Below are 12202 nucleotides of genomic sequence, written 5' to 3' on the forward strand. Positions count from 1 at the left end.
GGCAAGCAACTTTGTGCTGAGGAGGGCCTGCTGGTCTCCAGACGAAGCACGACATCTAGTGGTTAAAAAGGCAATACAGAGATTTGTAGCAGCCAAGTGACATCACGTTGATTTTAGTAAGAAGCAAATGTGAAGTAGCACTTTTCAACTTTCACCCTAATTAAATGAGGTTTTATAAGTGCTGTGAAAAAAGTCAGGAAAAGCTTGGTACAGGAAGATGCAGTGTCATTTACATTTACATTTGTTAGATACTTAAAAATGTAAATTAATCTGCTTTAACAAAAAATACTAAATGCTTCCAATAAGAATATTGTTCAAGTTAGAATTTTTATTATAATTTGAAACCATATAATGAGATTCTTCTTCTTATTATTTTTTTCTGGGATCCACTGGCATCACAATTAAATCATTTTCTTTAATGAAAATTGTGTCAGCAAACAAGCTACTGCGAAAATGTAATAAATAAATAATTTTAACAGGATAATAATAAAACCCTTTGTACAGAAAGTCCTAGATAGGAATCTTAAAGGAATGGTTCAAAGATACGATATAAATTCTAATTAGAATTTTGTACAATTTTCTTCTTGGAATCCTTCAGGATTTTTTTTGACAACGGATACATAATGATACAATTGTTAATCCAGTATGCAGTATTTAAAATCTGCATATAAGGGATGAAAAGTCACACAAACAAAAATGTGAAGATTGAAAAAGCTTTATTCATAATCAGAGATAAAGCAAATCGAACTGATGCTCAATCAGGCATAAACATGTAAATATAAACAAAGACGGTTTAAGATTTAGAGAGACAATGTCATATCAAAAATTAATTCTGCTGTCTAAAGTAGTAACGAAACAACAATTAAAATGACTGATGTACACACACACACACACACACACGTGACTTAAGGTATAGTTAGAATTCATTGTGTTATAAAGATATACATTTAAATAATTAACCCCCATTAGACATTAAAATGCTTATCTTTCTCTCTCTCTATCACACAGACATACACACACACTCAAATCTTTTGCATGCTGGTTAATTCAAAAAGTTTCATCCTCTCCAAAACAGTGAGTCCATCCTTAAGACTCTGAGAATAAAATGAGTGATAGTGAGAAAGCTTACATTTTAGGGAACATCAGTATTTTGTATCATGTAATGGCACAGAGGATCCCACCTTGGATCTGACAGGTTGTGTAAGTGTGGCATGGTCCTTTGGGAAGTCAAGGTTGCTCCTGGATTTCATCAGATCTGCAACAGACATTTACAAATTCTGAATAAGTGCTTGCTTTTGCACTTATCAGTTTGCCTTCAAAGTAACATGTCTGTTCTTGTAGATTTGCTTACCATATTTTAAACTCTGTTGTCTTGCTGGCACCATCCTCGGTTTGGTGAAGCCACTTTGAGTTTTGACTTCTGAAGCAATCAACTCAGAGTCTAGCTCTTTAAAATACTAAAAAAATAAATTTAAAATAGAAATACAAAATACTAGTGAAAAAAACTTAACTTTGAAGTGGAAGTGAATTCTCTATGTAAACATGGGTTGAGTTGGCTTTTTTTGGAAACTGTTATTGATAACATTTGTGAAAAAAACAATGTAATTTACATAAATGTGTCACATTTATAATTTTTTACAACTTTTTTTTAGATTAATTGACTACAAACTTACTCAATATTCAACTATTAATGTGTTTTAATTAAAAAGGTGTTACCGTATTTCCTGCCTGCAGTCCCAGTTTAAGTGAGTTGATCTCCTGTTTCAGACACTTAATCTCGGATTCCTTTACTCTGAGATTTACCTACAGCATCAAAGAATGAGTCAGAGCACATCTGTTTTTACACATGCATACTTTACAGCACCTTTGATGCAATGTACTCTGACATAATCTCATCTGAGTAGTAATAAAACCCATAAAGGCTTCTTTTATGGAAGCCGATTAAATGTACTCAACCGAGAGTGCAGATAACGTTAATCTGCGTTCAGTCAACCATCCCCTGCTAGTTTTAGTAGTACAAGTCAAATTTGGGAACTTTGCCATATGAAAGGGTGTCAAGTTTTACCTCCAGCTGATACTTGTCTTTTTCCTGGGAAGATTGGGAATGTTTCACTTCCCCATTCAAGTGTGAATGCATCATGGATAATTCAGCAGCCAAAAACTCATTTAATTCCTTAGAAAAATACGTGATACATATGTAAGATAAGCAGTAAAGCAATGGCTATGTGAATATGCATATTTTTGTGTGCACATGCACGTACCTGGTTGTGAATGCGAAGTTCCTGGTTCTCTTTCTGTGTTGTACTCAATGCTTCCCTTTCTGTTTCTACAGTGCGATTCAAATGGGTATTTTCCAGGCATTTCTGAGAATACTGCTCTGACAACACTTCCAGCTCCCTGTGCAACGTTTCCAGCTCCTCACTACAGAAAATGCACATAGAGGTATATGTTGATATATAGTTCTGCAACCATAAATTGATTTTTGATGTTGTAGCTGTCAGTTCTCAAGAGTACTGACAGACTTATCACACGCACTTGTATTGTGCATGAATCTGGCGGATGTCCACACTGGTTCCATTTTGCAGGGCTTTCTGTGTCTTGTCCATTTCCTCTTTATGAGCTTTCCTCATAGCCTCAATGGCTGGGAAACAATAAATAATATTACAAATTGTTCAGACAGATCTATAAAGACCAAGAAGCAGAGATACTAGATCATCATTTGTATGTCTAAGCATGCAGAGAACAAATTTACATGTATTCATTTAGCAGATGCTCTTTTCCATAGTTAAATACAAAAGAGTAATATAGATTTGGAACAACATGGTATTGAGGGTGGAGAGAGTGCTGTACACCGACTCGTCCACCTACAATTCCTGCCACCCTGAGAGTCAAACTTGCAACCTTTGTATTACGAGTCCGAATCTCTAACCATTAGACCACGACTTCCCCCTTTATTTAGAATGAAGTATTTGCATGGTCTTGTAAACGGGAGCTTGTGTTGAGAGTAGCACCTGCAATAGTGGCATTCGTCTCTTCCTGCAGTACTCTTTCTCGCTCCTCAGTCAGCCTCTCCACCTCTTTCTGATGCTGCCTCTGCATCTCCTCAATCACTCGCTGGTGGCTGTCTTCCATAATACTGAAACCATGCTCATAAGTGGCCTAAAACACACAAAGACAGCTTCACCTTCACCTTCACAAAGTACCTTCATCTTTGTGTCTAATTACATGTTAATATCACACAGTAGCAAGAAGACTGTGCATACCTTGATAGTTTCCAGGTCAAGGTGGAAGGCTTTGACATCCTGGTTACTAAGATCCGCCCTCAGACAAGTCACCTCTGTCTCAAGCTCTCTGATTCGGTCTTGCAGAGCAGTCATCTCCTCAGTCTCTTCATTCTCCTCTAGTTCTGGGAGAGTTGCCGCTTTTGGCCTTGACAAGTTTTGAATGTAATATTCGTGGAGACGGCTCATCTCCTCTTCATGGATTTTCTGAAGCTCTTGGAGCTTCTCCTCAAACTCCACATGCAATTTTTCAACTTCTTCCCTCCTCAACTGAGCATTGGTCTCTGCAGAAACACGTTCTTGCTCTGCCTGTTCGACAACAACACGTTCCTCACGCAGCTTCTCTTCGTAACGCTCCGTCTGTTCCTGAAAAAGAGTCTCCATGCTACGACACATGGCACGACACTCGCACTCAGCCTGCTCTCTCTGTTTGCGTAGGGCACTAATTTCTTGCTTCAGGGCCGAACGGAGACGACAGGCCATGTATGCCAAAGTGGCTTGACAAATTGCTGCCCTCAAGATGGCTGAGGGTAGTTCACCAGGAAGGTCGACCTCTCTAACATTAGACTGTAGCTGTGTTGAGAGGTTCTGCAGTGACTGGGCCTGAGCACGGAGCTCTTCCACCAGACTCTTTCTGCAAGCAAGCTGTACCTCCGAGCCCTCAAGTAAAAGATCGGTTGCCAGTTCTTCATCCATTTGTTCACTGTAAGGTGCAAGTTCTGGTGGGCTGATGTCAGCAAGTCTGGACCCCTGCTTTGAACAGTTTTCTATTTTGGTTCCAGGTGAGGTACTCTCTGGCCAAGGCAAGACATAAAAAAGGTCAGATCCCTTTTGCTCCTGTGAGGGATGAGTACAGAGAGTATGTATGAGGTATGTCATCTCTGCTCTTACACACATTCTATGGATTGCACTTTCACTCAACGTACTGTCTATCAGATCTTGTTCAAGAGTGTCCAAGAAGATCTGGGAGTAACTAGGTTCTACAGCCCCATTATGACTGCCTCCTTGAGCCATCCTAAGCACCTGGATATGCACCTCTGACAATTTATTAAGCAACTTTGAGCTGGGATGCTCAAGTGCAGAGGCAATCCTCTGGATAATCAGTGCCTCCAGTGACAAAACTCTGCTGGCCATCTCCAGAGTTTGATTTCTCCCTGAACTCTCACCAACCAACCTCCAGCTGTCAGGTTTTCCATCATCATAAAGTTGTTGCTGTTGTTGAAGATGCATGGTTAGCTCTCGGAGTCGCTCTTCAGTGTCACACAACTTGCACTCTAGTGCCTGGATCACGGAGATCACTCTATGTGACTCGTCTCCCTGAGCAGTTGGTTGCATTTCCGAATCACTCTGCCCTTTCTGTCTGCATTGTTGTGGCCTAATCAATGCCTCACAGAGAACATTAGCTTCAGAAGAATGGGTTTGAGCTTCCTTGAGCCTTTGTTCTGTCTCCTCTAAACTACTGCCCAGAATGGCCATCTTAAGAAGCACTTCCTGTAGTTCTCGTTCCTTCCTGTCTAACTCTTGCTGTTGATGCACCAACTGGGTTTGAAAGCGCTCCTCACTTACCCTCTCACAGTCCAGCAGAGCACCTCGCAAACTCTGTATCTCCTCACAAGCTTTTTCATAATCATGCTCCATGTCATAATAAAGAGTCTCTTCGGTTTGGAGGCGTGCTTGCAGACGACAGACCTCATTGTCTGACTCTTCCAGCTGGTTTTGTAACTCCTGGCACCTTCGCAGAAGTTCATCAGTAACGTCCCCAGTTGGGCATTTCTGCAGCTCAGCCTCTTTCTGCCTCAGACGCTCCTCCAGTTCCTTCGATCGCTGTTCTGATTGGTCAAGGCTGTCACTGAGGCTCCTCCTTTCTCGTTCCTGGCTCTCTTGCAGGAGGCGCAGGTGCCTCTGTAGCCTGACCTCTTTCAAGGCTTGCGCCTCTTCGGTTGCTTTAAGACGACCCGTTACATCCTCCAACTGTCCACGCAGACTCTCCAGCACCTCCTCACGCTCCTTCAGAAGAGTTTCTGCCTCTTCAATCTTTAACTCTGTCCTCTGAAGACATTCCTTGCTGTCATTAAGCTCAGCTTGGAGTCGGGCCTCACTGATTCTTAACTCCTTTTCTTGAGTCTGATTCCTCTCGTGCTCAGCCTTCAATTCTCTACGTAGACTCTGAAGCTCCACATCCCACTGCCATTCTGTCTGCGCTGAAGATGAAGAGAAGGTGACTGGCAATGGAGATGTGGAGCGATCAACCTGTAATGAATTGTGAGACTATGTTTACAACCATGACAAATTATATGTAAAAAGTGCATTGGAACACAACAACCATATTTACTTGTTTTACGTTACCTGCTTTTCTTCTTTGGGTTTAGCTTCCAGTAGTTCACCACGGCTGTCACAGTGGACATATACGGTTCCTGCATCAACCTCTAAGCTGTCTGGGCTGATTGATTCTGGGGAGGTGCGACTGGACACTGCCATAAGTGATAAGTTCGATGGTATATCGGCTGACATGATATTTAAGCGTTGCCTCTGAGAGATTCTTTTTTTCTGAAGATATTCATTCTCTGATGCCTCAGAGGCCGTACGTGTTATCTGCTCTTCAGGGGATGATGCAGGTGCAGGAGGCACTGAGCGCTCAATGTTATGGTTCCACTGCCTTCCGGATGGATCATTTGACAACTCTTCTTTGTTCTGTTTACAACTTAATTCTGCCCAATCAAAGGTTTTGTAACGCCCCTCTCTACGTCGCTCACGGATGCGACTCCTTTGCTCTGCCTCCTGGGGAACTGTACTGCATTGGCAGGAGCTTGTACGAGCATGTGCACTAGTCATCGGCACCTTTTGAGGAATTGAACTAAGGGAAGAACAGAAGTGGCTATGATTAAGGTATTTAAATTATATTTCTGATATTGTAGTTGTGTGCGTTTTACCATACACTTTATTTAAATCAAAAGAAACAATCATGGTAATGAAAACACATTCAAACCTGGGTTTTATAGCAGGATTTTTCCTTGTATAGCATAGGGAAAAATATAAAAAGCAGAATGAAAGAGTCAACCCACTAACATGTGATGCTGTTTTGTGAGAAAAATACAACAATAAATGCATTGGACTATTATATCAATGTATGAAATAAGAGTAGTGGGTAAACATTTTTGGGAATGGCAGCTAGATTCGATGTTGTACCATGTGACATCAGGGGCAACGGTGGGATGAATGTTTTTTATTACTGCCTGGACCCAGTTGCGTCGTATCCCATAAGTCATTGCACAGAGAGTAAAGACTCCATTCTTTGTCTGTATGAAAAGAGTGATGAACAAAGTCAATGCAACAGACAAATACATAAGCTTAATGTTTAGTTAATGTACACTCACATGAATCTGAAAGCCATAGTTCCTTTGTACAGGGAAATCTGTAACATCATAGCAAGTAGACAAGTTGATCTCACCATCCACATCAGCTGCCTAAGATACAAAACACAGACAGACCTCTTAACTCAAATTGACAAAATACATTTTTATGATGACTCTTTATAGACTGAACATCACATATCATTTCACCTCTTCTGCTGCAGAGTCACGATAGAATCTCAAAGTCTGGTCAGTAAGAACAAACCAGTGTTTCCGCCACTAGAGACAGAGAACATCAGACCACTTCACATGGAGAAAATCATGTATACTGAGATAATGCACTCAAATCTCAAAATCACCTTTCCATCTTCTCCCAGTCTAGACATCCATCCCTTTTTGAAATTAAGGAGGTCAGGCTGAGAGGAAAAGAGCATTACTGTAGCAATGACATATATGATATGAATAATCCATTACAATTAATTTGACGCCACATCCCATTTTCCCACATCCCAATTTATTGGATTTAAATAAATAATCAATTTAAAGCCATAATAAAAATACACATTAGAATTTTTCTTATTTGTGTTGGTTGTACTGAACTTACTGTGGGCGTGGAATCAAGCGGTCTGCGCTCCAGCGATTTGGAGCGGAGACTACATGACATCAAATGCTGTGAGTGATCAGGAATATCATTAGGGTGGGAATCCTGAGATGTATTGACAGTTGTGTTATGGTCATTTTGTTCAGTAGAGGAAGAAGTGAAGGTTGAGGGGGGAAGCTCGGTCTCCAGACATGAACCCTCTTGTTGAACAGCTTCCGGAGATCTCCTAGAAACAACCATATAACATATAACAAACATATAAAAGACAGATTTAGATTCAACTTTGAGCTCTACAAAATCTCAAACAATTAAAAGTGCAGGAAGAGACAGGAAAGGGTAAGACCGAAACAGAGGGTAATATGCAATACAGGCCATTTGGAATTCAGTATGCACACATCATACGGCTTTCATCATCAGTGTCAAGATATATACAGAAAATACACAGAACACCTAAATCTGAAATGATCTACAAAACTGTTTAAACAAACTGCAAACATCTGTTTGAGGATCATCGATGTAGTGCTGCCAATCATTGTAACATTTAAAGACTTTAACAAACATAATACAAATACATATGGCGGAAAATGGCGAATGGGAATGCAAGCAGCACGGTTTGATTTGACTGATGGAGATGGGATGACGTCTCCTGAAATACAAGCAGAGAAGAGTGCTTTTGACATGCTGTCGAAGGATTGGCAAAAACATGATGAACACTAGAGGGAGCCACAGACATTACACATAAAATCGTAATCAGTGAATCAGAAGCAAAATGAACCTGTCTCACCTGTGCCGATTTCCAAACAGCCGGTGTACTTTTCTTCTTGGGCTGGGTGATTCATGTCTGAGTGTGTGTGTCTTGGATGTGTGTGATTGCCTTTCTACATTGGACTCCAAACTTTTCTCCCAAGAGAAACCTACCACATCTTCAGGATCAAACCCACGTGCCCTCTGTGAATTGTGATTAGTTGGTGGAGGGAAGGGGGAGGGGCCAAGGGACATTGAGGCAGGAAACATACACAGATGTTTGGCAGCAGATGAAGAAACAGAAACACAGTCACACCTGGAGTCAGTGTGTGCTTGTGCATCCACAAGACTTGGACTTGTCTTCTCCAGAGACGAATAGCCGCTTTCAGTGCCCAATCGATTCTTAGTTCCTGGGAGAGCAAATAAAAGCAAAGTAATGGGCTGAACCGGGGGGGAGGGGGGACTTAAGCAGTAATATATATATTTGTCATGCCTAGTAAAGACTGCAATGTGCAGAATAGCATAAATATATATATATATATATTTTTTTTTTTTTTTTTTGACATTTCACACAAAAATGAAGTTTTGTCATCATTTACTCTTTTCCTCTTATTACTTTTTCCATGGAATCAAAACCTTCTAAAGAGCAGATGCCATAATTAACTTTATGTATTTGTATGAATAAAGCTTTGGGTGAGAAACAGATTGAAATCTGCCCTCGTTGTCCTTCAAACAGAAGTCATCAGATGTTACATTTCTAAGAGAATCATTTGAGCTGTTTCATAAACCTGATCGACAGATTTGTTAAAAATATCGCTCAAAAGAACGAACTGATCACATGTTTTACAGCTTTAGAGTGATGACAGATTTCACATTTTCGTGCAAACTACACAGAATCCTTTACTAGAAAAATTAACAACATTCTTAGCTACCTACCTTTATTGTCCTAAGCTGACAAATCAGTAACTACTACAAGCATGAACAAGTACATCCAGTTAGTCACAAGTCCACACACAAAGGCCAGTCTGAGGTCATACCGTCTGTGTCAGAGCAGCCCGAGGACTGACTGAGCGATGAAGAGAGAGAGGACCCAAGCTGGGCATCGAGTGATGAAGCATTACCAGTACTGGAAGACTCCTCCTCCAGCTCCTTCTCTGAGGAGAGCACCAAGACCTCCTCCACCGTGCTCACCACGCCAACTCTTCTGTCATTTTTGGTGGCCCCTATAGTATTACTGATGCTACTTCTGCTACGGCCTTTAGTGGCACCGCTGGTACTAGTGCCAGCATTATCACTGATGGACACTTTAGCACCGTTATTAGTAGAACCGATGCTGGCTTGTCTTTTAATGCTGTTGGTGAAACTATTTCCAGAAGTGCTACTTCTTTTAGCAGCAGCACCACCACTTTGGTTTTCTGCTGTCTGCTGAGAGAGAGAGAAAGAGAAGCAGAGAATATAGGTGAGTAAATCAGAGACTGACAGGATGCACACAAGCGCTCGGCCAGCGAAATCCAATTGGCACGGGTGTTATAGGAATAGCCTCTCTTTCTATATACAACCTGCCTGACAAACAAGCACACATGTCATTTGCACTCTGCTCCCACTTTACAAACTCTTCACCCTCCCCGGGGGGGATGCTCAATAATCCTGTCCAGATCACTTAAGTTAATTCTGTTAAACTTCTAACTGACTAATGCTTCAAAATACACAAAAGCAAACACACAAAATACAGGAACACAGCATTTCATGTGCATGCTGTTAATTGTTGCACTAGATCAATTCACTCTGTTGTCAGCAGAAAGAATATGCAGAGGGGAGATAGAGAGGGATTAGTAAATCAACCGGACAGAAAGATGGGCACAGCACTTAGAAATGTAATTAAAGTAAAGAATAGAGGTGGAGGTGGAGGAAGAGGAGGAGGAGCAAATTTAAAGGAGCAGTACACTAAAACAGCACTGTTCCTTCAACGTTACTGTGATAATCTAAAACAAACTAACTAGCCTTTTTGCACTTATTTATACCAACAAATTATTTATGTGATACCTTCATTATATAAATTGATAAATCAATTAGATAGAAATGTATCTTGGTATCATTTGGTATTCTAAGTGTGGTCTGAGATATTGTGATCTCCAAATCTGGATATCTAATCCATTTAACGCTGAACAGTTGGTATTAAATCTTGCTGTATGTTTCGTGCATCTAAAGCTTGCAGATCACAAATTAAATACTGACATATCAGAAGACAAAAAAAAAGTGCAAACTGGAAATTAGACAAATCTTATGATTCTAAATCTTTTGCGCTAAAATATAATTCTTGGATAAACCGCTGAGGAAACGTCTAAAAAACCCACAGGAATCCCTAAATGAAAATAGATAAACTAAAAAGTATTTCAAATACATTAATTTCCTGCTAAGTATACTACAAATACATTTACATATTTACGTGCTTAAAACAAATACCCTGCATTTGTACTTTTAGTAAACTAAACTGTTGTAATTAAAGTCTGCTAAATTGTAAATAAACTCATTTTGTGCTTAACGCACTTTGATTGTGCAGAAGTAGTGCTGAAGTCCAACTAAAGATATACTGAAGTATATTTGATTGTGCTAAAGTGGAACTATTGCAAGTATACGTGAGGTACACTTTAAATATCTTGCATTATAAGACTCAATATATTGATATTACACAATGATCATACAATACTCATCAACAATGACATTAAAAAACATTTTAGGCTTAATATTAAATGTGCATTGTGATCAAGTAGTACTCCAAATTAAGTTTAATTAAAAAAAATTTATCAGTAAGTATCAAGTGATATGTTAGTGAATACATTAATAGATTTGAACTATATGAAACGTTTTTTACGTTTTTACTAGGGATACTACATTAAATGTTCAGTTTATTTATTTTACCAAAGAAAATATGCTGGAAAGACTGGGATTGTCTGTCACAGAACATGATTGCATGACATTAAATATATTAAATATTAAATATGAATGAGACTCACTTGCGGTGGGTGAGCCGGATCCTTCCCCTTCTTCTTCTGATTTGATTTAACAGCTTTGGGGTGAACAATCAGATTTTCCTGCCACCTAAATGAAACAAACAACCTTTAATTCAAACACACAGCAGACCCTCAAAATGACCCAGGCTGGAAATTGCATAAATGTGCAAACTCAAACAAGCTTTCAGATTTCTCTTACTTCTGCTTTCTGGACATCATGATTCAAGACTAAAAACCTCCAGTTGCAAGGAAACAGAGAATTACGAGCAATAAAAGAACAACCCTGAACAATCCCAAAAGAAACTGTTAAAAGCTGGTGTTCTCAACACGAATGAAACACACGCACACACACACACACACACTAATCCAAGACTCCTTGACACCTTTTATTACACTCTCAAGGGATTAGATCAACCTTGCTGAGATTTAGCGACTTATAACACTTAAGTAGAAACAGAGGGATGAGACTGAAGACAGAGAGAAAGAGAAGATTTCAGCTGAACTAGTGAACAGAGCTGAGATTTTTGGCACAACAAAAGAAACTGACCAACTTGACTTCACCTCTTTTGTTCCATTACATCCCAACATATGATTGTATACCTTAATGTATATCAACTGGGATAACAACAACTACTGACAAACTAGGTGTTATTTGTGGCCAAGTTCACACCATAGTTCAGTGAGTTTATTACCTACTGATGCTGAAGCTGTCTGTGTCTCTGTTCGGATGAAGTGGTCTCTGTCAGTGATGCACAACCTCAGAGCATTGGGACATATTTACACTTCCTTGGGGCAATGTACCTGGCTTGATTAAAAGTCACTCTGTAATTGCACACCTGCCAAATGCAAGAATGTAGATGCATAGAGTCATTAAACTGCAAGCATTTGAGACTCATGTTAACACAAGGTAATCTTGCATGACATCTTGTGATCCAGATAGCTGATATGGATGTTAAACTGGGTGAATATGTACTGTGACTCGTTCTGATTTTCTGAAAAGGCTCGTGCACACGTGGCAGGGGTTTCACCACAATTAGACAGCGATACATGGATTCTGATTGTAGGTGTAACTGGTCAGCTGGTTTAGAGCAATCTGTGTCACCATTCACTGTGTGAAAGCAGAAAGCATTTCTGTTTGGGTTACATTCTGGTCTGTCTGTCTGTCTGGCAGTGTGTCTTACAGCATGTAGGAATGTGAGAACGGTGAGGGAGTCC

General features: G+C 40.0%; 1 protein-coding gene across 1 annotated transcript; it reads right to left on the minus strand.

Moving 5' to 3' along the window:
* Positions 1-701: 701 nt before the first annotated feature.
* LOC113047364 (myosin phosphatase Rho-interacting protein) lies at positions 702-11883 on the minus strand. Its single transcript, XM_026208724.1, has 21 exons — positions 11824-11883; positions 11680-11726; positions 10991-11075; positions 9014-9401; positions 8293-8386; positions 7236-7458; positions 6991-7047; positions 6842-6910; positions 6656-6745; positions 6468-6577; positions 6268-6291; positions 5628-6135; positions 3264-5531; positions 3012-3159; positions 2536-2641; positions 2262-2421; positions 2066-2173; positions 1717-1803; positions 1352-1457; positions 1182-1255; positions 702-1094 (listed from the first exon to the last, which is right to left on the minus strand). Exons 1-21 carry the CDS (start codon positions 11881-11883, stop codon positions 1023-1025), a joined length of 4884 nt encoding a protein of 1627 aa, XP_026064509.1. The 3' UTR covers positions 702-1022.
* Positions 11884-12202: the final 319 nt, after the last annotated feature.

The sequence above is a fragment of the Carassius auratus genome, chromosome 28 (genome assembly GCF_003368295.1).
Source record: "Carassius auratus strain Wakin chromosome 28, ASM336829v1, whole genome shotgun sequence".
NCBI lineage: Eukaryota > Metazoa > Chordata > Actinopteri > Cypriniformes > Cyprinidae > Carassius > Carassius auratus.

Bases quoted from the DNA above. Each gene is read 5' to 3' on its own strand.
- LOC113047364 (XM_026208724.1), bottom strand. From the start codon at position 11,883: ATGAGTCTCAAATGCTTGCAGTTTAATGACTCTATGCATCTACATTCT. The intron at 9,402-10,990 runs GTGAGTCTCATT...TCTCTCTCTCAG, and splicing joins ATCCGGCTCACCCACCGCAA to CAGACAGCAGAAAACCAAAG. The intron at 2,174-2,261 runs GTACGTGCATGT...TATTTTTCTAAG, and splicing joins AACTTCGCATTCACAACCAG to GAATTAAATGAGTTTTTGGC.